The 23180-nt window shown below is 40.6% G+C and overlaps 1 protein-coding gene across 1 annotated transcript in view; it reads right to left on the bottom strand.

The window, feature by feature from the left end:
• The window catches only part of CLVS2 (clavesin 2), a 45907-nt gene extending 31833 nt beyond the window's left edge, over positions 1 to 14074 (bottom strand). Inside the window, exons 1-2 of the mRNA XM_081945625.1 lie at positions 13522 to 14074; positions 1647 to 1821 (exon numbers count right to left, since the gene is read on the bottom strand). Coding sequence (XP_081801751.1) covers positions 1647 to 1821; positions 13522 to 13910 — 564 coding nt within the window. The 5' untranslated portion in view covers positions 13911 to 14074. The remainder of the gene's footprint in view (positions 1 to 1646; positions 1822 to 13521) is intronic.
• Positions 14075 to 23180: the final 9106 nt, after the last annotated feature.

The following is a 23180-nucleotide window of genomic DNA, read 5'->3' as shown; positions in this document are numbered from 1 at the left end:
TCATGCCAAAGTAAAATGTGTCATCCGCTATCATTATATTTTAGTTTTTAAATAATATGTTAAACCTTCACCATATAGAACCATATTTTCCAGAGCCATTTTAAAAACTGAAACATATTTCATCAAAGGGCAACCACACTCTACTTATGAACAACTAACCCTAAGATCAGGCTTTCAACAACAAGGAAACATATTTATGGCCTCAGTTACCCAAGGACTGAAGACCTGTCATCCCTTCAGGGAAGATCAGACTAGGAATTCAATATCATGTAGTACAACTTTTATTGTAAAGCCATAATAACAAATCTTGCAATAATGCTTCCTTTCTCCTTTCCTTTATCTTCATGAGAACTAGGGAGGGACTTTTCTGAGACATTTTCTCAGGTTACATTCCTTATCCTGAACAGAGATGGTTTTTTACTTGAAGGTTGTCTTGAGAATGGGTTTTACTCAAGGTTATTCCAGCTTTTCTGTACATCAATCAATGTCGCAAGTTTTCCTCAGACATTCATCATGCATGGAAAGTTGTTATGAAAAATAGTTAACAAATATCTGAAGGGTGCTTGGTGCTCTCGGAACTTGATTGTATTCTTGCAGACATTTCATTAACTAGGTAACATCATCAGTGCTAGTAAGAAATGGGATTTGTGCTCAATTTATATTCCAGTGGCTTGCCTTGTCAGTGTTGGTAGAAGTGGTCCTCTTCTTTTCTTATTTGTTGGGTTAATCCTTACTAGCACTGATGATGTTACCTAGTTTGTATAATGAAAATCTGCAAGAAAACAGCCAAGCTCCTATAGCACCAAGGACCCCTCATTTCAACGCTGAGCTACAAATATTCTCCTTTATTGGTAACAACTATCTGTTAATTGCTTAAGAAATTTACAGGTGCCCCTATATTTTTTTTAAATAACTAAATATTTATAGTTATCTTTTATTGAAACTATTATAGAAAAATGTGTTCATATGTAAATATATACTGTGTGTATATGTAATTACATATATACATGTGTGTGTGTACATACACGAAACCCATAGTTATATATGAATACATACAGTTTATCTTGTAGTTATACTATTCTGACTATTTTCTTTTTGTATTTTTTCTCATTTTTTTTCTTCTATTCAAAAAGCAAAAAAAAAAAAAAAAGAGGAAAGGCTGATCATTGCTCCTTGTATTTCTACATCTATACATGAATGTATTGCCTGAATAGGACTACTAGCAATGTATAAATATCTTCACTGTTCCATAATGTATAGCACTTGATGGTAGCTCTTACTGTACAAAGAAGCTCGCTTCAAAATAATAATGTAAGATATATAACCCAGTAGTATATCTGCTTTCTTGGCCTGTTTTGTTATAGTCCAACTCTTAATAACAATTTAAAGCTCCTAAATTTGAGAAATCAAATAAAACGTTTAAACCTTGAGCGTTGTAAGTTTGAAGAACCACTTAGATATCAAATTGATTCTTCACAGTTCACTCGCAAATTCCACAATATACATACCGGTAGTCATCTAAAATCTCAATTGTTAAACTGCAAAAAAAATACGTTAGATTGCTAAAGACATGAAACAGGAAGAACTGAGGAGAGATGCTTGGAGCGAGAAGAGTAAAATATGAATAATGATTAAAACCATTTTACCTGAAGGCCTTCTATGGCTAATCGAAGCATACTTGGTGTCAGCTTAGACGCCTGTTTGAAAGTGAAATTACTCCAGTCTATAATCAAAACAAATCCATTTACTTGAAGTTCTGGGTCCTCGATCATAGCTTCTAATGAAAGAAGGATGGCACGTAAAATATCCACCAGTGTGTATCTGTCAACAGATAAAAGCAAACATGGCCTTAAGCTAACCAATAATGTTCAGATGATAGAAGATAAGTCATTATTTTGCTATTACTAGGGAACATTTCAAGATTTCCAGTGATAAAGATTTCATGAACTATGATTACTGTAGCTAACTACACACATATAATGTTTCTTTAGGTTTAATAGAGTTAAGATTGGGAAAGTTAAACAGCAGCTATTCAGATGAGACCATATCATAATAGTAATTGTTCCAGATGGGCCAGCTCTAATATCATTTGAACAACTCAATACTTCTTTCTTTCAAACTGCATTACATTCTGTTCAATAAACAGAATCAATATTCATCCAGAATGCCTTTATTTTACCTTCAGCATCACTGAACATGCTAACACAAAAACCTGTGGAATCTCCAAAATGTGACAAACCACATTTTCAATGGATGTACGAATCAGCCATTGAATAATCAGTTCAGTCATTGCTGGGAGGAAGATGGGGAGAGAGAAAAAGCATTCTTAAAAAATAAACAAGATTTCTCTATGCATTCAAAAAAGTAATCCACATCAGAATTTGTCAAAAAAACACAATTGATCCAGTGTTGGTACCAATTGCATTGGATAACAATGGTTTCCCCCCCCCCCAATAGTTTTACTTTATCAAAAATTTTGGTGATTATGGTAGACACCTTCAAACTGAACACAAATATAATGTCAGAATAACTGTATCATGTAGGACTCTAGAAACGTGAAATTAACTTTGGATGACAATGCTGTATTTAATCCCATACCATTTTGACATGAGCTCAACAGAGCTAAAAGAGTTTTGCTGCTAATTTTGTTTATACTCAGTGTTTGATGTTACTTAGTAAAAGAATTTTAAAATGGAAATCAGCATACAATCTGATTTACAAGACACATTTTGTAGTGTCACTGATCCCACAGTAAAAACATGTTCTGCTTACAGAATAAGAGAGATGGAAGGGGCCTTGGAGGTCTTCTAGTCCAACTCCCTGTTCAAGCAGGAGATCCTATACCATGAGTGTCAAACTTGATTGCTTCATGTGATGAATCACAATGTATCGCAACGTTTTTTACCTTTGTGGAGCCGGGGTGGGTGTGACCTGTGCAGGACACATCTGGCCCTTGGGCCGCCAGTTTGACACCCCTGCTATACCATTCCAGATAAGTGGCTGTCCAGTCTCTTCTTAAAAGCCTCCAGTGACGATGAATGCACAACGTCTGAGGGCAAGCTGTTCCACTGGTTAATTGTTCTCACTGTTTCTAGGTTGCTTCTCTCCTTGATTAGTTTCCATCCATTGCTTCTTGCCCTGCCTTCAGATGCTTTGGAGAATAGCTTGACTCCCTCTTCTTTGTGGCAGACCCTCAAATATTGGAAAACTGCTATCATGTCACCACTAGTTCTTCTTTTCATTAGACTAGCCGTATGATATACATATGTGGTATTCTCTAGACTAGCCATACATACATATACATGTACATGTACATATAAGTGTGTGTGTGTGTGTGTGTTTATTCATCATTGGGCAAAGATTTTAATGCAGCTACTTTCATCATAATTTATTCTTTGCTGCTATTTTCATAATAAAATCGACCATAGCTGCATTAAAATCTTTGCCCAATGATGAACTATTTACATAAAAGCTTATTTCATATTCATTGTAGATCTGTAATATGCAACATTTATTGACCTGGATAGGTGAAACCAATCATCCTTATTGTTATTTATGGTGATAGCACATGGACAGAGGCAGTGGTGGGTTTCAAAATTTTTTAGAACCCCTTCTGTAAGTGTGGCCTGCTTTGTGGGAGTGGCTTGCAGCCATGTGACTGGGTGGGCGTGGCCAACTTGTAAAATGTGGTGAAACTCACCTAACAACGCTCTTGCTAGCAACCAAAATGTTGGCTCAGAAACTCTGGCATTTGAAGCATGCAAGTCTTAAAGCTGTCAAGTTACAAGAACCTTGCACCCCTAACCCTTTAGAAAAAAAAACCCCAGGGGTGTTCAAACTTGACAGCTTTAAGACTTGTGGACTTCAACTCCCAGAATTCCTCCCCCAGTCATGTTGGCTCAGGAACTCTAGCATTGAAGTGTGCAAGTCTTAAAGCTGTCAAGTTACAAGACCCTTGCATCCCTAATCCTTTAGAAAAAAAAACCCCAGGGGTGTCCAAACTTGATAGCTGTAAGACTTGTGGACTTCAACTCCCAGAATTCCTCCTCTTGCTCTTCATCTTGATGATGGGTGGATGGGCGGGAGGAGGGAGCTGGAACCGGTTCTAAACGGCACTGTAGATTTGTGGAACATCTTCTATAGAAGAGGTTAGAACTGGCAGGAACCCACCCCTGGACAGAGGTGACGGGGACAGGCAGATATAAAATTGAAATTCCTTCACAATCTTCTGACAGATTTCATTATTTTTTTCCGACTGAACACAGAACCACAACATAATTTTGAAGTAGACCTTAAGGACTTGAAATGCATGTCTGTTATGGAGTTTTCATAACAAAGCTTTCCACATATTTAAGTTTAACAAAATTTCAGAGCTTCAATTTTAAGAAACATCTCATTTTGCTTTCAATGTTTCTAAGTCTGAATTTGAAAACCCTGTGGTCTGGTTTTCAAAGCAGCTAAAACCAATATACTAAATGAAATGCTTTTAAATAAAGTAAATTAAAGAGCTCTTCATGTTGATTTTGTATGATTACATTTTGGGGCAATATTATGGAAGAGGTTTGTCACTATATTCTTCAAGGTATTTTTTTTAACCTCCCAGTTTAATTTATATCCCCAGAATTCCTTGTCCTCTCACATCCAAGTGTTAATTCAATCCAGGGGTGGGTTCCTGCTAGTTCTAACCTCTTCTATAGAAGAATTTCCACAAATCTACAGTGCCGCTTAGAACCGATTCCAGCTCCCTCCCCCCGCCCGTTCGCACATCATCAAGATGAAGAGTGAGAGGAGGAATTCTGGGAGTTGAAGTCCACAAGTCTTAAAGCTGTCAAGTTTGAACACTCATGGGTTTTTTTTCTAAAGGGTTAGGGGTGCAAGGGTCTTGTAACTTGACAGCTTTAAGACTTGCACACTTCAATGCCAGAGTTCCTGAGCCAACATGACTGGAGGAGGAATTCTGGGAGTTGAAGTCTACAAGTCTTAAAGCTGTCATGTTTGAACACCCCTGGGGTTTTTTTTCTAAAGGGTTGGGGGTGCAAGGGTCTTGTAACTTGACAGCCTTAAGACTTGCACACTTCAATGCCAGAGTTTCTGAGGCAACATTTTGGTTGCTAAGCACCAACCCACTCCCACTCAGTCACATGGCTGGCAAGCCACTCCCACCCGGTCACATGGCTGCAAGCCACTCCCACCCGGTCACATGGCCGGCAAGCCACTCACACAAAGCAGGCCACACCTATAGAAGAGGTCCTAAAAATTTTTGAAACCCACCACTGATTCAATCTGACCCACTAACTTTTGTGAGATCAGTTACAGTAAGCTAGATGTACAGAAGCAGCATACATTTGAAACAACCCCCCCCCCTTATTTAGCATATCGCACACAAACAGGAATTCGGGAAATGTCCTTGAAAAATGTTCTCCAGAGTTCAAAGCTCTTATTCAGGTCCTTCAACCTAGCTTAATAAAAATGGAGCATTGTTGACAGTTTTACCCATCTACAAAAATGTCAATCAATGTATTTATTTTAATGAACAATCAGATTTATAATTTAGTAATATCCTGTATCATGTCTAACAAAATAGAATATTGACAAGGAAACAATTAGAAAACTAGCCAGTTTCGCATCCTTAAAACATATTTTTTTACAGTAGAGGTTCTTTCCTTTATTAAGAAATAGGTTTGGGATATTTTCATCTGCATTACTCAATTACATTTCAATGTGTTGAAAACAAGCATCAGAGGTGGGTTCCTACTGGTTCGGACCGGTTCAGCCGAGTAGGTAGTAGCTGGACATGTGCCCGAACTGGTTCTATTGGCGGTGCCAGTATTTTGTTTTTTGCTTCTGCGTATGCGCAGAAACCTATTTTTTACTTCTGCACATGCACGCATCAAGCGCATGCATGTCTGAAACATGCGTGCACCTGAAGTGTATCCCTGAGAGAATCGGCAGTAAAAGAAGCCAGAACCCACCCCTGAGAAGCATTCAGTATTTTTCCATATCAGATCATTTGAAAATGTTACCAAATAAGTTCTCACTAGGTGAGCTCTATAGTGCGCTAGATAAAACACAATGTTCATAGTGTAGAACAGCTACATTCTGTTTTTGCCTCCTTCAAATCTGGTCAGAGAAGTGGTAACAGATATCCAGCGGTGAAAAAATAAAATGGGAACCATGACTTTGCAGTAATATGTAGATTAGTATTAACAATCAACAAAATTAATTTCTAAGTTAAATCCGGCTGGTTTCAGTGAAACTTAGCTTTCATACAGCGTCTCCCGGGTCACACTGTAAACCCGATGGTGTATCACTAATGCCTAAAGAATAATCTAGGATTTCTGGTTTATTTAACAGTGTCTAATGTCGCTATTTATACATGCTGTTAGAAAACCTCTGTTTATGCCATTTCTAAAAGTCTTTATGCCTTAAGAAAACAGATACAATTACCAAACTGGAAATGTAGTAGTAAGCAAAATGTTCCTCTTTCAGCTCCAAAATTCAAAGTGGATTTAAATGAAATTTCATACAATCAAGGGACAATCTTACAGACATTTCTTACAAGTAAGTCTTATTAAAATTCTCACAGCAGAATTTACTCCAGAAAAGGCATGTAGTGCAACTGTGCAATGAATTATTTATATTGCTGGAGTATGAGGTTATGTCAATACAAATGGGAAAAATGAGAACATTTAACAGATAGCCTTTGTTAGATTTCATAGTTCAATTGCAATAAAACCTCCAAACTGGGATTAAACATAAGATCTAGATCGTTTAGAATGTCATTATTTTACTTCTTTAAATCAATCCCTTTTAGTAGTGTTGGTATTATTTACTCTTGGAAATGAATAACAAGTACTTATTTCTATCAAGTCTTAGCCCAACCTACCTCACAGGGTTGAGGGAAAAATAGGAGGCCTGAGCATTCTTGCTTTCAACAGCAAGAGGAAAGAACAGCTTTATGGATTTGCACCATGAATCTGAATTGTGTGCTCATTTACAACTTTACGCACACAGAAGCCCCCCTTCATACTTCTCACTCAACGCCTGGCATGTGAAAATGGGCTAAAGACAGTTGTTATTATTAAAGTTATTGCTGTTGTTGTTGTTCTTTGAATTTATTATTCATCTTATCAATGAATGAAATCTTTGCATGGAGGGAATAAAATAGCAAGGCTTTTGAGTTAGATACCGATCCCACTAAACCTGTGATGGCGAATCAATGGTAAGCATGCCAAAAGTGGCATGCAGAGTCATCTCTCTGGGCACACCCGCTGTCGCCTGTTGCTCTTCCAGGTTCTGGCATGCACATGCATGCCAGAAACCAGAAGACCAGGTGACTGGCACGCATGTGCACACCGAAAACTGGAAGCTCAGCTTCCTGGTGTGTGAATGCGTGCCAGGGAACTGCTCTTTCAGTTTCCAGTGCTCTCCCGCCCTCCCGTGCATGCTCCCATTTCAGCACTCAGTGCCCAAAAGGTTCGCCAACACTGCACTAAACCATACGATCTATTCCTGTGCCAACTTTTCTATAGAACTTTTAATTGAAGTTGAAGAAGTTAGAAAATGAGTGAAAGACATTCTCCTGAGTAGCAGCACCCATTTTTCTCCTCAGAAATAGAATCAGGACTAAAGCTACCCTCCAGCAGAACCATTCATCTCAAACAACTAATTTCACTCTTTCTGTGTTCTATCTACTGTATAGAGATGTATGCGTATATATACGTATACGTAGGTATGATGGTTAAAGTGGTACAGTAGGAACAAGGGAGATCAATTTCTAGTCCTCCCTTAAATATTGAAGTCAGCTGAGTGACTTTGGGCCAATTATTCCTCCTTGGCCCTTAAATCAGTGTCTCTGCAACAAACCAACTGATAAACAAAATTCACTGTGCATGGATAGTTTTGCTTTAAGAACTAAGCAAATGTAGGGTAAGCAAGCATAGACCTCCAACCACATGCGGCAAATGCTTAAGAGAAGCATATAGATCAGGGGTGTCAAACTCAAGGCCTGCAGACGGAATCCGGCCTGCAGGGTGCTTAGATCTGGCCTGTGGGGCTACTCTGGAAACAGTGAAACAGCCTGCGGTGCCTCTGACAGCAAAGGTGGAGCCCAGGAGGGCCGTAAACTCCATTTTTGCTGGCAGAGGGCTGCAGGAGGATCCCCCCAGCCCTGCCCAGGCACCACAGGTGCCTCTGCCCCCCCCCCAGGTCAAATACAATCCTGATGTGGCCCTCAATGAAATCAAGTTTGACACCCCTGATTTAAATGCATCGCGTTGTAGGATAGTCTGCTCAGGGTTTTGCAATCGGGCGGTGTGAAGAAGGTGTGTTCTCTCTTAGGCACTTTGCACTCCAGAGACAACACTCATCTGACCCCATGAGAAAACTTGAGACAGGGCTGAATTGTCCTGAACTGCCTGCCTAGCTCATGACCATTCCGACAGTTGAAGCAGTGGGATTGCTCAGGCCTGCTAGTTACGGGGAGTAATGTAATGATAACCTTACAGAGTGTCTCTATTAGAGCAAAGCATATCTTCAAAGCTTTGCACAGCATTGCTGTGTGACTATTATACACATAAACCTTGGTAAGTGAGGATTTCTACTTAGATTTCTTTAGAAGACAATATATGTAGCTCCCTGTTGAACTATGGGGTTCTTGATGATCTTGATTGTTTTGCTTGCAGATATTTTATTACACAATCACATAGTATCATCAGTGATAATGATGTTACCTCATTGGCAGTGGTGGGTTTCTACCGGTTTTACTACCTGTTTGCTCATGCGCACACGCTCTCTCTCACATGTGCGTGACACTTCTGCACATGTGCAGAAGCATCTGGGCGGGTGGGCAGAGCCTCCCGCCGCCACCACTACCAATTCGGCTGAACCGGTCCGAACTGGGAGCAACCCACCTCTGCTCATTGGGTTATGAAAACATCCGCAAGCAAACAACTGAAGCTCAGAAAGCACCAAGGACTCCACCTTAGAGTTCTCTAAGATTTTTGTTTAGCCTAGAAGATTCCCTGCTGTGCTTTTAAAGCATAAATATGTATTGATGAGAGAAACGGAATCTGTTGAATTCTATTTCTGGTGTCATTTTTATAGATTTCCATGTCAAAGTTACATTCTTTTTCCCACCACTCAACTTGAATTTTAATTGTTTAGCACAAGGACAAGGTCTGCAATTTATGTATGGATGTGTGAGAGACAGGAGTGTTCTACAAAATCTATTTCCAACTTAATTGGAATAGGAATTTGCTAATTGGACTTATTCAAATGAAAAGCTGATAGTGGCAGCAATAGATTGTCTATATCATGGTTCTTATTCCTTTTACAATCAACTGTCACTTCACTATAATTATGACCCAACAGACAATTATGCATGCATAATAAATTTACTGACAAGCACATTTCTTTTATCTTGGACATGAAAAGACTCAGAAAAGTTAACTGATGGAATAGAAACATCTGAGCTATTCCAGCTTACATAGGGGAAAAAAGGAGAGACGTATGTCAGGTAAGATAAGAGGGCAAAGCCCTAACATATGTAGACCTGACTTTTTCTTTGAAAATGCATTGCTAAGGCATATCCATCCACAGCAAAAGAAACATTCCAGAGGAATAAGCCAATATGATACATTCTCCAATTTCACCCATCTAATATTCCAAGACAGATATAGGATCAGCATGAGGAAGAAATCTAAATACTGTAGAAATCAAACTAATCTTGTCAGGACTACAGAAGTGTAATGACATTTCTTGGAGTTGATAGTTCAATTCCCTGCTATGAGTTTTTTTGTTTATTTGATTTGGTTTTGTTTTGTTTTTCTGCTTTTAATCCTTCCACTTTTTCTTGCTCATGACTAAATCACGTTTTAGCAGACTGTTTTATTGGGAATGCATCAATATATTTTAAGATAGTCACAGCTTCAATGTGTACATCATTGGAAGATATGAAAGACCAGGCCAGGGACAGATCATAATGGATGACCTACGTGGTCACTAAGAGTTAACATCAACTTGATGGCACACAATCAGTTTTAAGGTACTTCATTGGCAGACTCTGTGCCTCTGAGACACAGTTCTTGCTTTTTCAAGAAACTAGATCAAAAGTACAAAAGTGAGTGCAACACTTGTGCAAACTACTATGGTTTCTTGCCCTTCATACAACAGCAGCCCAGTCATATTCCCCTGAGCAAAATGATGATTAAGAAAAGATTCAATTCAACAGGTATTTTTATACCATGTGTTTTACCCTGCTACAAAGGTCCCATGTAGGAATTGCAGCATCTGAAGTTGGGCATTACTCTGGGTAATTAATTAATTCTGATTCCAACTTCAGAGGAGGTGGAACCCTATTTTTGAACTCATACACTATTCAGGTCATCCAGAAGCCATGCTATGCTAATATAAAGTGAGGCATGGTCAAAAGAAAAGAACTGTTCTATAACGAAACCTCTGGATTGTGTGCAGATACAATAGAAATTTTAATCTGAGCAGAGTAAACACTATAAGATCAGTCTAGAACAGGGGTGTCAAACTCACATTGTCACAGCGTCATCACATGACGTATTGGGACTTCCCCCCCCCCTTTGCTAAGCCAGGCAGGGGCGTAACCAGAGTGTGACGCATCCGGCCTGTGGCTTGGGAGTTTGACAGCCCTGGTCTACAATGTCCTGGTTTTAAATCACTACTCCAATCATAACCACACCCACTGGAGCTTGATGTTTTCACTAGAATGATGAAACTTTCTTTACTGATATGAGGCCAAGAGGTGTCAGAATGATGAAAGCAACATCCTGGCATTGTGCCATAAGCTCCACCCCTACTGTCTGTGCATGTGACATCACAATATAGTCCAAAAGGGGCGGGTTATATCACTGCATTGCAACTTTCCTTGTTTCTCTATCCAATAATGAAACCCCTAAATGAGACATTCATTTTCTTTCAGTCTTCCAAGGCAGACTCTGTGTCTACTGTAGGTACTCCAGGCAATCCTTTCAAGTAATGGCTTTTATGATAGGAAAGACAGCATATTGTTTGTTAGTTACTGCATTTAATTTATTATACAGTATTGTATAATACTGTATTATACCGTATTGACCTCTCAGAAGAAAGAAACAAGCATTATGGACCACAAATGCCCAATTAATTCAATCATTCTGGCGTATTGTGATCCTTGATGGAGAGCAAGTGAGGGAGAGGGAAAACATGACATTTACCATTTCATTTCAAGTAGCAAGCTACCTTGAGCCAACCTCAAGTGCTTACCTACTTCAAGAGACTATTGTAAAAGATAAAAAAGGAGGAGAACCATGTATACTGCCTTGAGCTCATTCAAGGAAGTAAAATGTATCAATGAGAAGTGAGGATAGGATGGCATAAAAGTCTTTTTCATGAATCAGAACTCTCTTAACTCAAAGTTGGACAGACCTTAGGCTTTGTGACATTCACAAAATGCATCATGTTGCTAGGATAAATTGGATGGACATTAAAATTAACAGATATGTTGTTAAAGCAGGTTTGAGCATATTGCTTTTCTGTTTCATAGGTAAGTCATTGTATATTAATATTACTGTTTCTGGTAAAGAAGCTGATACTGAATCTGCCAAGAAAGAAAAAACCTAAAATTTGCATTTAAATTTTATAGGTGTTGCTAAACATTGGGAAACGTAGTTCATTTGGAAAAGTAGAAAACAGCAACATGGGTAACAACATTGTCAAGACATTATTTCTCTCACATTGTTTTTGCCTCAATGACCGAGGCTTAAATTGAGATGCCTGGAAGCTGTGGGGGTCTGGATAGGGAAGCGGAGACTTCTGCAGAGCCCTGGTCAGATGGAGTGGCTGTGGGTGAGGAACCCCTCTGTGTCTAGGAGTTTATCATTTTTGGTCTTAGATGGGATTGCACTACCCAGGCAGACCTGGTGCACAATCTAGGTGTCCTCCTGGATTCACAGCTCTTGCTTGAAGAGCCGGTGGCAGTTGTGGCTAGGAGGGTCTTTGCTCAACTGCACCTTGTGCATCCATTATGACCCTTCCTCGATAAGCAGGTCTTTTGTTCTGTCACTCACACCCTGGTAACTGCTAATTCCCATCTGGAATACTGCAACGTGGTCTACATGGGTCTTCCCTTGAAAAGTACCTGGATACTTTAGTTGTTACAGATTACGATCACATGAGCAATATTGGGAGTTCCAAGGATGGTGCATGTAACACCTCTGCTGTGGAAGCTGCATTGGGTGCCACTTTGCTTCCAGAACCAATTCAAGATGTTGCTTAAGACCTTTAAAGCCCTCCAGGCCAAAGCACCTGACAAGTCATCTATTGCCCATTATATTGGACCGTCCCACTCGGTTAGGCCGTCCCACTCAGTCAGGCAGGGACAATAGGCTGCAGATCCCAGCAGTTAGAAATTTACAACTGGCAGGAAGAAAGCCTTCTCTGCCATTGTCCCTGCCCTTTGGAACATTCTTCCCCCAGAGACAAGGTGGGGGCCCCATTCTCTTGGCCTTTTGGAAATGCTTGAAGAGTTGGCTCTGCCAACTCACTTGGGGATAACAGAGGAGCACGCAGCCATAGTGATGGTTAGCGCTCTGAAGTCCTTCCCTTGCCTTTTGAATTTTAATTATTTCATTCTTATTTTAACTGTTTTATTGTAAAGTTTACATATAGGTTTTTATGTTTTTGTGATTATTTATACACCACCCAGGGTCACTATGAAGGAGATGGGCAGTTCTAAGTATGATACATCAAGAAACTAATAATCCAAGAATGAACTTCTCAGAGATACCCAACTGGCACCAGCATTACAACTTTAAATTAGAATTAAATTACAAGGATTGTTATCCACTGTCTTAGATTGCTCGCTAACTTTATCCTTGGTTGTCTTTTAATTTGCTATTGCCATTGTTTTTAATATTTGTACTTTTGTTTCAATATTTTGTTATTGTTGTTTATTAGCCTGGAATCAATTGGATCTAGAGCAAGTTATAAACTTTTTAAATAAATAAATGGTTGGCAAATCAGGTGACAAATTGTTAATTGCATTAGCACCTGTTCAGGTCCCAGGAAAAAATAACTGAATAATTGAGAATGAACTTCTCATTAGTCACTGATGAGAAGCCAAACTCCCCCGCCCCCCAAAAAAGTTATAGATGAAAAAGTCTATTAAAATCAGTTTCCATTCATTGTTTTCACCATCATCTTATGATTGAAGGTCCATAGGCCCACCTGATCTGTGCACATTGTTTTTTGCCATCACAGAATATCAAGTTTAGGATGAACTTTTTAAAAATTAATCTAGCTCCTTCCCCTAGATTACAAATATATCCATTTGGCTCCTGCACATTAGAATCAAATAAAGGTTCCTATTCCTATCGTAAGTTTGGAATGGAGTATCATTGAGATCAAAGGCAATTTGAACCCATTATGATGATGTCAAACATATAGACTGCAGCATTATGGTGGATTCAGCATCTTAGCCTACCCTACCCCCCCCCATGAGTTTAAAACTTTTACCTGCTTTGGTCCCAGTTGGCAGCAAACAACACCAGGATCTTCCTGCCATAATGATCAAGGTTGGCCAACCCTCCTGGGAAGCCATCCTTGAGTGCTTGCTTGATGCCTGGATCAGTGGCTTTGAAGCTCTTGAACATATCAAGGTTCTGCTGACGATATTCAAAGTATTGGGCCAACAAGCGAAATGCTTCAAAATGCTGGAACTTTCTGGCCCGCAAGAAGCGAAGAATAAAGGCATCATCTGTGCGTAGAAAGCCAATGTCCGGTCGGGTGATCACCATGTCCCGAACTTCTTGGATGTCTTGGTGCAGAGTGTCTGGGTTCTCATTCAGTTCCAATCGGGCCTTCTCCAGGGTCTCTGGGGACAGACCTGCCTGCAAATGAGTCATTGTGCCACTTGGTCTAATAGTGGTGGTTCTACTACAGAAGAAGGGGTGGAACCTCCAAACTGCCACGAAGCCTGAAATCCGGTCTCTTGTTTTGATTTATGAAACCCTCCCTTCCATTTCTAGTATCCAACAAGTTAGGTAATTCTTTGCTGCCAATCTCTCCAACACTAATGCCTAATATGATTCAATTAATGTATGTGCCTCAGTCCCAACCTACCCTTTCCATCTCCCAATTAACTATACACACACTATACTGTTGCTCTGCTCTCCTTTCTCAGCCCCAAATCCCACCCTTCCAACATCTGTCCTCCGCTTGAAGCTGCAGCAAAACTATAACTCACATATAATTGAACCCAATTACTCTCCTTCTGCAGCAATTGCCTGTTGATGGCTAGAAATAATGGCTCTGACAGGGCCCAAGTAGAGAGAATGGAGCTTCCTCCTTCCCATTCAGTAGTGGTTTAAACAACCGGGTGAGCAAAAACAACAACACCCCACTAAAATAAAATGCCTTGATCAGCAGATACAGATCAGCATTATGATGCCAGCGAGAACAAGGCCAAACAGCCGTACAGTGACTTTGCCTGGAGGGCAGAAGGGGTTGAGGTAATTAATTCCTCCACCACAGGCACAGGCTAATATTTTCCACCCACTTCTACCTGCAAATTAGAGATCTTCACCTTGCCGCTGCTGAAATAGCTTAACAACTGCAATTTCAATAAATACGATCTAATTCCGAGCTTTCAGTAAAGGTGTTTTTTTTTCCCCTGCCTCCCTCACTCTCTCTGAGCCATTCCTGTATAGCATTTAAAAATCAATGCGTGGTAGGATTCAAGGGGCATGTGCTGATCATCTGGATAAGTTGGATTATTGTATCTAATCAATTAGCTGCTTCTTCAGATACCCTCCCTCCCCCAAGCTTTTTAATCTCCGGAGCAGGGGATGGATTTCCACCGCCTTGTCCACTTACACAGTGACCTCATCTAGTACCAGCAAGGCTGCCGTCTGTCCCTCTCCTTCGTCTCTAGAAAAAGGGGAGAGGGGGCGGGAAAGATCGGGGAGAGGCCGGTTGTGAAATCTGGGTCCTTTTCACTCACTGACGGAGCAGGTCTGGTCGCCTCGCGGGGATCCAAGCCATCCGCCGGAAGAAAGGCATTCAGAGACAAAAAGGAACAGCCAAGTAGCAATGCCTACCAGCCAAGCAATGCCTACCAGCCAAGCAGCCAACAAACATACACCAGGCAATGCGGCACCTTCCGGCATCCATCAGCCGAGGCAGCAACTCCTTTGGATGGGAGGCAGCAGAGGAAGCGGGAGCAGCAGATCGATCAAGGACGGGCCTGTGGGCTCAGGGCTCCCCTCTTCTCTCCCGTCCGCTCCCCTTTCCGCAATGGTGGTCCAGGCATCAGGGCGTGGAGGCGGCGTGTCCTCCTCGCCGGTCTCTTCGGGGGCGGGGGGGATGCAGAGGTACTTGCCAGAGGAAAGGTGAAGCTGGCCGAGAGCCTCCCCGCTACCCGCCCGTCTTTGTGTTCCTGCAGGAGCGGCCGGTGACTTCTGCTGTGGCTCAGCCTGGTGATGGATGCGCCGCTTCCAGCAGGTCTACGTCAATCAAGGCTCCCTGGGCGGCAGCCGCCGGGGCAAGTTACTTTAGATCAAATCCCCCGCCCGAGCGCCTCGCATTGTTGTTACCCAGCCCGATCTTTCCCTCTCTGGCTCCGGAGGCTGGGTTTGTGGTGCGGGGCGGGGGAAGCCTCGGCGGAACAGCGCGGGAGGGAGAAGAGCGGTTTTCCAATAATAGACCCCGAGTCCCACCACAGCTTGGCCTTCCACCACATTGCTTTCTCAGGCGCTTCTTGCACGATCAGCGGAGCGCTTGTCTATCTACCATCAACCCATCCTTCAGAGTCAGCCCACATTTCCCTCCCCCCCCCCCACGCGCCCTCGCCCCCATCGACTCTCACGCCTCCCGCACCCCCGCCGCCCATTTGTTTGCGATGCCCCAACTGCGAGAGATCTAGTTGCTTAAGGCTGTTTGGGGGCATTGGGTGAAACGAGGCCTGGTTGATTAATCTTATCGTGCCGTTTCTAATAAGAAAAAGCGAGTCTCCCCCCCCCCTCCCATTCAATATTGTGAAGTGGGCGGTATATTGTTTGCCCCGATTCCAACCAGCAACACATGTGGAAATATTACAAGGGAAACTGTCATTGACAGCATCTTGTTTTTAATCTTTCAGAAATGGTATCTGGGGCAAAGCTACACACTGCCACCACAATTGAGCCAAATCTACTTTGCCCTTTCCCCCTTCTGCCTCCATTATATATATCACTGAAGTTCCAGGCTATCCACTCTCTCTTAGCTCATCCTACCTCACTGGGTTGTTGTAGAGAACAAGATGAGGGAGCATTATGTATGTTGCCTCAAACTCCTGAATGAAGCACAGGATATATTACTAAGAAATAAATATTGTACATTCAAACACTAGGTTTAGTGACAAGGTGGGCTTCTTTTGCATTTATCTTCACATTCATCTAACTTTAGCACAAAGATATTTGTTCTCTTTAGCTCAGCTGTGTGTTTGACTGTGGCCATGCCAGAAATAAAATGAGATGAAATTTGAATTTTCTCCCCAAGACTGTTTAAATACTCTCTCAATCTCCTTGTTTGCATAGTTGATCTTTGAATTACAATAATAAAAGACAGTGAAAGATTTACAGAAGGATATTTGCATGCATTAAATAAGGTATTAAGTAAATATTCACATTTTCTGCCTAAACTTTGTTCATTCCCAGAATATTTTTTTTAACCAAAACTGATGACACTGGACTCCATTATATATTATGTGTATCCCTGCTTCTTCCATCATATGACTTTTAAACATATGCTTTTTTGTTGTGTTTTTGTAATTTTGGATTCAGTTTTAAACTTCTGTCATCCTTCCAATATTCCTTTAATATTCCCAATCTGATGCATGTTAGTTTACTTTCTATCTATTTGTCTATTTGAAGATATGCTTAAAGGCAGTGGTGGGATTCAATTTTTTTTTACTACCAGTTCTATGGGTATGGCTTGGTGGGCATGGCATGGGAAGGATACTGTAACATCTCCATTTCCTCCCCACTGCAGGGGAAGGTTACTGCAAAATCTCCATTTCCTCCCAAACAGCTGGGACTCAGGAGGCAGAGAATAGATGGGGACAAGGCCAGTCAGAGGTGGTATTTACCAGTTCTCCGAACTACTCAACATTTCTGCTATCAGTTCTCCAGAATTGGTGAGAACCTACTGAATACCACCTCTGTTTAAAGGGCAAAAACTGTACCACAGGCAATCCTTAACTTACAACCATTTGTTTAGTGATCACTCAAAATGGTACAAAAGGTCATTAAATTGGACATGACTCACTTAATAACTGCCTTGTTTAGCAACAGAAATTCTAGTCCTAATTGAAGCTAAAGGACTACCTTTAGTTACTAAGTAAGATTTGTAACTATCTAGATAGCTACAAGGTTCTCATGCCAAATATTAAGAAAGCAGACATTAGATCAGGTGTCAAACTCAAGGCCCATGGGCCAGATCCAGCTCACAGGGTGCTTAGATCTGGCCCGTCGGGCCTACCTGGAAACAGCAAACGCCCGGCCTGTGGCTCTCCTGAGTTCTGTTTATGCCTGTAGAAGGTTGCACGAGGCTGTCATAGCCAAAAATGGAGCTCACAAGGGCCGCGGACAGCCCTCCCGAGCTCCATTTCTGCTGACAGAGGGTTGCAGAAAACTGTCACAGCTGAAAATGGAGCTCAGGAGCCTGTTTTCGATGGCAGAGCGTTCAGGCCAGCACAGGCGCCCCCGATACAAGTGGGGTCGAGCTAGCCATGCCCCCTGTCCCCGCCAGGTGAAATACAACTCTGATGCAGCCCTCAATGAAATCGAATTTAACACCCCTGCATTAGAGGATTGATAATTCTATGGTTCAATTTATCTTTTCCAGCTGCTATTGATCAAACAGTTCCTTTTATGTGGGATCATCCTGAACAATCTCCTGCCTCTCACCAATCATCATGTTAAAGAATCTCCATCTTTTTCCCTCTTCCTTTCAGCCCAGGAAAAATCACCCCCCCTTCAGCTTGTTTGTTTGTTTGTTTGTTTGTTTTTATTTGATTTATATGCTGCCCTTCTCCCAAAGGACTCAGGGCGGAGTACAACATTAAAAAACACACATCCCAAAAGTTAAAAAGAAATTAAATACATATCCCCCCCCAAAAAAACCCTGAATTTATAAGACAATACATTTAAAAATGAGTTAAAATTAACAGGCCAGGCCGACTTGCTGGAAAAGCCAACTTTTTAGGGCGCGTCGGAAGGACCGGAGGTCAGGGATTATGCGAAGCTCCGGGGGCAGCTCCTTCCAGAGGGAAGGCGCTCCCACAGAGAAGGCTCTCCCCCTGGGGGTCACCAGCCGACACTGTCTGGCCGACGGCACCCTGAGGAGGCCAACTCTGTGGGATCGTACTGGACGGTGGGAGGCTACTGGTGGCAGTAGGTGGTCTCGCAGGTACCCTGGGCCTAAGCCATGTAGCGCTTTAAAGGTCATAATTAATACCTTGAATCGCACCCGGAAAATAACTGTCAACCAGTGCAGGCCGCCTAAAAGGGGTGTAACATGAGAGCACCTAGGTACCCCCATGACAACCCGTGCAGCCGCATTCTGGACCAGCTGAAGCCTCCGGGTGCTCTTCAAGGGCAGCCTCATGTAGAGAGCATTGCAGTAGTCCAGGCGAGAAAGGACGAGGGCATGAGTGACGGTGCACAGAGCATCCCGATCCAGGAAGGGGTGCAACTGACATACCAGGCGAACCTGGTAAAAGGCCCCCCTGGTCACGGCCGTCAGGTGTTCTTCTAAACTAAGCCGCGTATCCAGGAGGACTCCTAGATTGCGAGCCTTCTCTGAGGGGGCTAAAACGTCTCCCCCTATCATCAAAGATGGAACAAGCTTGGCATTTAATGTTGTTGTTTTTTTCAAATCCTATGTGAGAAGTTGGTTTTGGTTTATTTTAATTTGCTAATTTCCCCAAGAAAAGTGCAAAAATGTTTCTCAAATGCAATATTCAGGATGGAGGAGAAATTCTTGTTCAGTTGAACAACTCTTTTTCTTAGTTATATTTCCTCTTTAATCTGAAAGAAGCAAAAGTGTCTTCATCACAAGCCAGCAAATATATTCCAATGCAGCAAAAGATAAATATTGTTTTCTGCTTCTTAAACCAGAAATCATTTCCCACTTTAGTTACAAAGAAGGCAACCTTTTCCTTCTTTGACAAGTTAAGTTGTGTCCCACAACCTCAAAAATATGTCCATGGGGGTGGGAATGTAAAATATTTTACCTTATTTTAGTGACAAGAAATTTGAAACCTTTTATCCTTAGTTGCTGCAGCAAAGAGCTTTAACATTACATATTTATTTGTTTGTTTGTTTATTGCTTTTTGCAGCTATAGCTGAACTCTGTGTATGCTTCATTAAAGTTAACCTGCATTTTTTTGAACTCAGTCTCTGTTTTTCTCTCACTGAATTGAATGTATTAAATTCTCTATAGATTATTTACTGCTTCTTACCTGATTGCTTCCCGCAAATATTCTTTGTGCTAAATTCACTCTAAGTTGTCATCTGCTTATTGATTGCCTTGTATTTAATTAGTTTTAAATACCATTTAATAACACATATTGATTTCTTATTAATTATTAAGTATAATTTCAGGTTTGGACAGCTTGAACACATAAACCTTTGCACAACCCTTGCTAAGATCCCAACCTAATTGGTATTGTGAAAGGCTCCAGTTGTAGTAATTTTAAATGACATGTCCTCATGAAGTTGCCTTCTTTCTGATACCAATCCATAGCAGAAGAATAGATCTTTTCCATCTGTTCCAGTTCAAAAATAATGTTTTTCCTCTTCTCCCTACGCAATTTTTGCCATCGGCACAATCTAGAATCTATCATTGACATAAGATGTGCTCAGTTTTTATTGGACATTTTAAGCTGTGTAAGCCCTCCCAGCTCCCAACTGGTACAGCTTGCCTTCGGAAGTTGTGAGAGCTTCATCACTGGAGGCTTTCAGAAATAGGGTAGGCCAGGGTCTCCTGCTTGGATGAGAGGTTGGACTAGATGACCTATAAGGTCCCTTCCAACTCTGTTAATCTAATCTAAATTTTAAAAAATCTAAACTGTACATGGTCATTTTGGCTTAGGCTGCAGAACTGTTTGGCCTACTGCATAAACCAGACTAAGCAATCAACTCCATAGGAAGATTAGAATTACTTGTATTTAGATTGGCCATAGTAAGGGAAGGCAGAACAAGAAACAATGGATGGAAATTAATAAAGGAGAAAACCAGTCTAGAAATAAGGAGACATTTCCTGACAGTTAGAAAAATTAATTGCTGGATCGGCTTGATTTCAGCACTTGTGGGTGCTCCATTGCTGGAGGTTTGGAGAAGAGATTGGAGAATCATTGGTCTGAAATGGTATAGGGTCTCCTGCTTGAGCAGAGGATTAGACTAGGAGACCTCCAAGGTCCCTTCCAACTCTTGTTATTTTTGCAATCCCGGTTATGCTTTACTCCCCTATACGCCTATACTTAAGTGAATTAGAGAGGTCTCCCCCTCAGCTGCTTTCCAATTCCTTCTGCTTTTTTTGGATTTAAGTCATGTTTTCCCCTCATCTCTTTGATAGTGAATTTTGCTAGTCTTGATCAAGGTCATCTTCCTTATTCTCCACAAGAACTGACCAACACCTGACTACCCCAGAGGCATCTATTCATGTAATGTCTAACAGATACTTTCTGACGTGTTCTTCAGATCTTACTTTAATTTGTGCAAAAGAGAACTATATTTGTGTTTTTTTTAAAAATCAAATGATTGTTCTTTTGAATGATCCAAAAAATGGGCAAGACTGAGAAAGAGAGAGGAAGACAAAAAACAAGATGAATGAGAGTGAGAGTGTGTGAAAGAAGCAAGTGAAATGCAGAGTGTATCAGTAAGATGGAACATGACCGAGAGGTCGAGAGTCTACAAGCAAAAAAGACAGAAAGCAAACCAGAGACAGAAAGTGGGGTAGAGGCATCAATTAATCCAATTAACAGGCTTCAGGTACAAGGGAGGGGCATGGAGTAAAGTGGAACAGAGGCACCCAGTGCATCTTCTCCTTTCTCCTACACCCCTCTTCCGCACCTGCTAATCTGACCGCCAGCTCACAGAGTACTAAATCTCATCTTTAAAAAAAACCTCGCCCTTTCAAAAAAAAAGTGCTAAACCAAAATTTCTAGTTATGTCCAACATTTATATAGTGGCTTTAAGAACTCCAATATTCCTGGAATGTTTATTGTTGATACATCCATTTCTGAATAGTTCAAAAACTTCAAAAACCAACACCCATTATTGATTGTGAAATTTTATTTCTATAATGTACTACAAAAACTAGTGTTTTGTTACATAAGAAGGTAATTGTTGGTTTCACAAATTTGTCCCACTCCTCAAAACCCTGTTTTGATTGATCAAATGATGAATATGTTTTCAAACATGGACATACATTAATGTAATGTCAAAGGAAAGATCCTGCAATAAATGTATATATTTCTAAATGTCACCAGTTCTTGATGACCTTTACTTATACGTGTTTATAATGTAATTGAGATGCAGCCTGCTGTCATTTTTGTAACTAGTGGCCAGGTTGTTAAATTCTTTTTGTGATATTAACCTTGTTGTTTAAAGTCCAAAGCTACAAACAGGCCAACCAATGATTAATTATATAAATGAATTCCATAACCAAAATTCCATGATGGAATATGTACAATTTTGTCCTCCCCAAAACATATTCCCAAATGTATTTTGCATGAACAGGTAAAATATTGTCTGTACAGTGTACACGCACTTCACCACAATGTATATGTATTATCCCATTTAAATTTCTTATTTACAAGATATCTACAAATGTTTAAAAATACAGGGATTCTGTAGCTGATTCTTGAATATGTTCAACATTTCAGTGTCTTTAGGTTGGACCTTAACAATAAATTGGCTTCCTGTCAAACTCTGAATTATGCATTTTGTTGAACTGTATTCTTCATTCAGAACTACAATTATGAAATGGAAATTAAATAAAGGAAGGTAAGAATCTCAAAACTTGATTTGACATCAGATAAAGGGAATCTTGCTTATGGAAACATATTGTAATTAGACTGTAGTCATTGATTGTCAGGGAATAAATATCACTGCGTTCAATAGAAATTAACTCAAGTACATATCGGATAAAAATATGTCTGGATATTCAATTGCTTTCAGATGTTGTAATCTTCAAAGTATCTAATTTTGATTAGATAATAGACAGACAATGGTTTCTGTATAAAATTGAAACCTGAATCCAGAAGAAAGAAATGTTATTGGGGAATCTCATTATAATAATATCTACAGTAATATCTTTACTGTAGGTATTATAATTAGGTTCCTTAACAACCCTTCTTAAGCTCTATTTCTGATCTGTCTATATTCAAGCCCATGTCATTTTTTTTTGCAACAATATAGTATATATTTATTTTGGATGCTGTTATTGGTTTTTTTTTACATATTTTAGTGTCTTAATTATAATCTATTTTTTGAATTGTAAGCCACTTAGTCATTTACTGAGATAGATAGAAACTGAATGAATGAATAAATGCATACGTAAATACAGTAGAAGAGAGTTGTTTTCTGGATTTTTTTTTTTTAAAATTGCAGTTTAGTCTGTAACTCTGAAATTTCTCAGCAGTTTCCCATAGAACAGTATTTTTGCTACTTTAGTTTTCTCTGAACTATCAGCATCATTTAAGCATTCCTGCCTGTTGTAACTTTAGTGATTAAGTTGGGGGGAAAGTCTCTGTTTTTATAACATTGCAGATTAATATTGTCAAACTGGTAACTAAAATGTCTCAGAGGTTTTGTGACCTTTATTTAGAGGACAGGTGTTCCACTCCTTTTATAATTTTTGATTATAATTTTAACATCTTCAGCCTCTTCCTGAGTCGAGTCAGTCAAATTTCTACACCAAAGATATCAAACTCAAGCCCCAGGGGCCTGATCCAGCCTGTGAGATGCTTAGATCTGGCCCATGGGGCCACCCTGGAAACAGCAAAGGACCAGTCCGCGGTACCTCTGTCTGTGAAAACAGAGCTCAAGAGGACTGCACATGGCCCTCCTGACCTCCGTTTTTGCTAGCAGAAGGTTGCAGGAGGCTGTCACAGCCAAAAACGGAGTTCG

This window comes from Natrix helvetica, assembly GCF_964273705.1.
Source record: "Natrix helvetica genome assembly, chromosome: 2".
Lineage (NCBI taxonomy): Eukaryota > Metazoa > Chordata > Lepidosauria > Squamata > Natricidae > Natrix > Natrix helvetica.
This window is presented reverse-complemented; position numbering and strand designations above follow the sequence as displayed.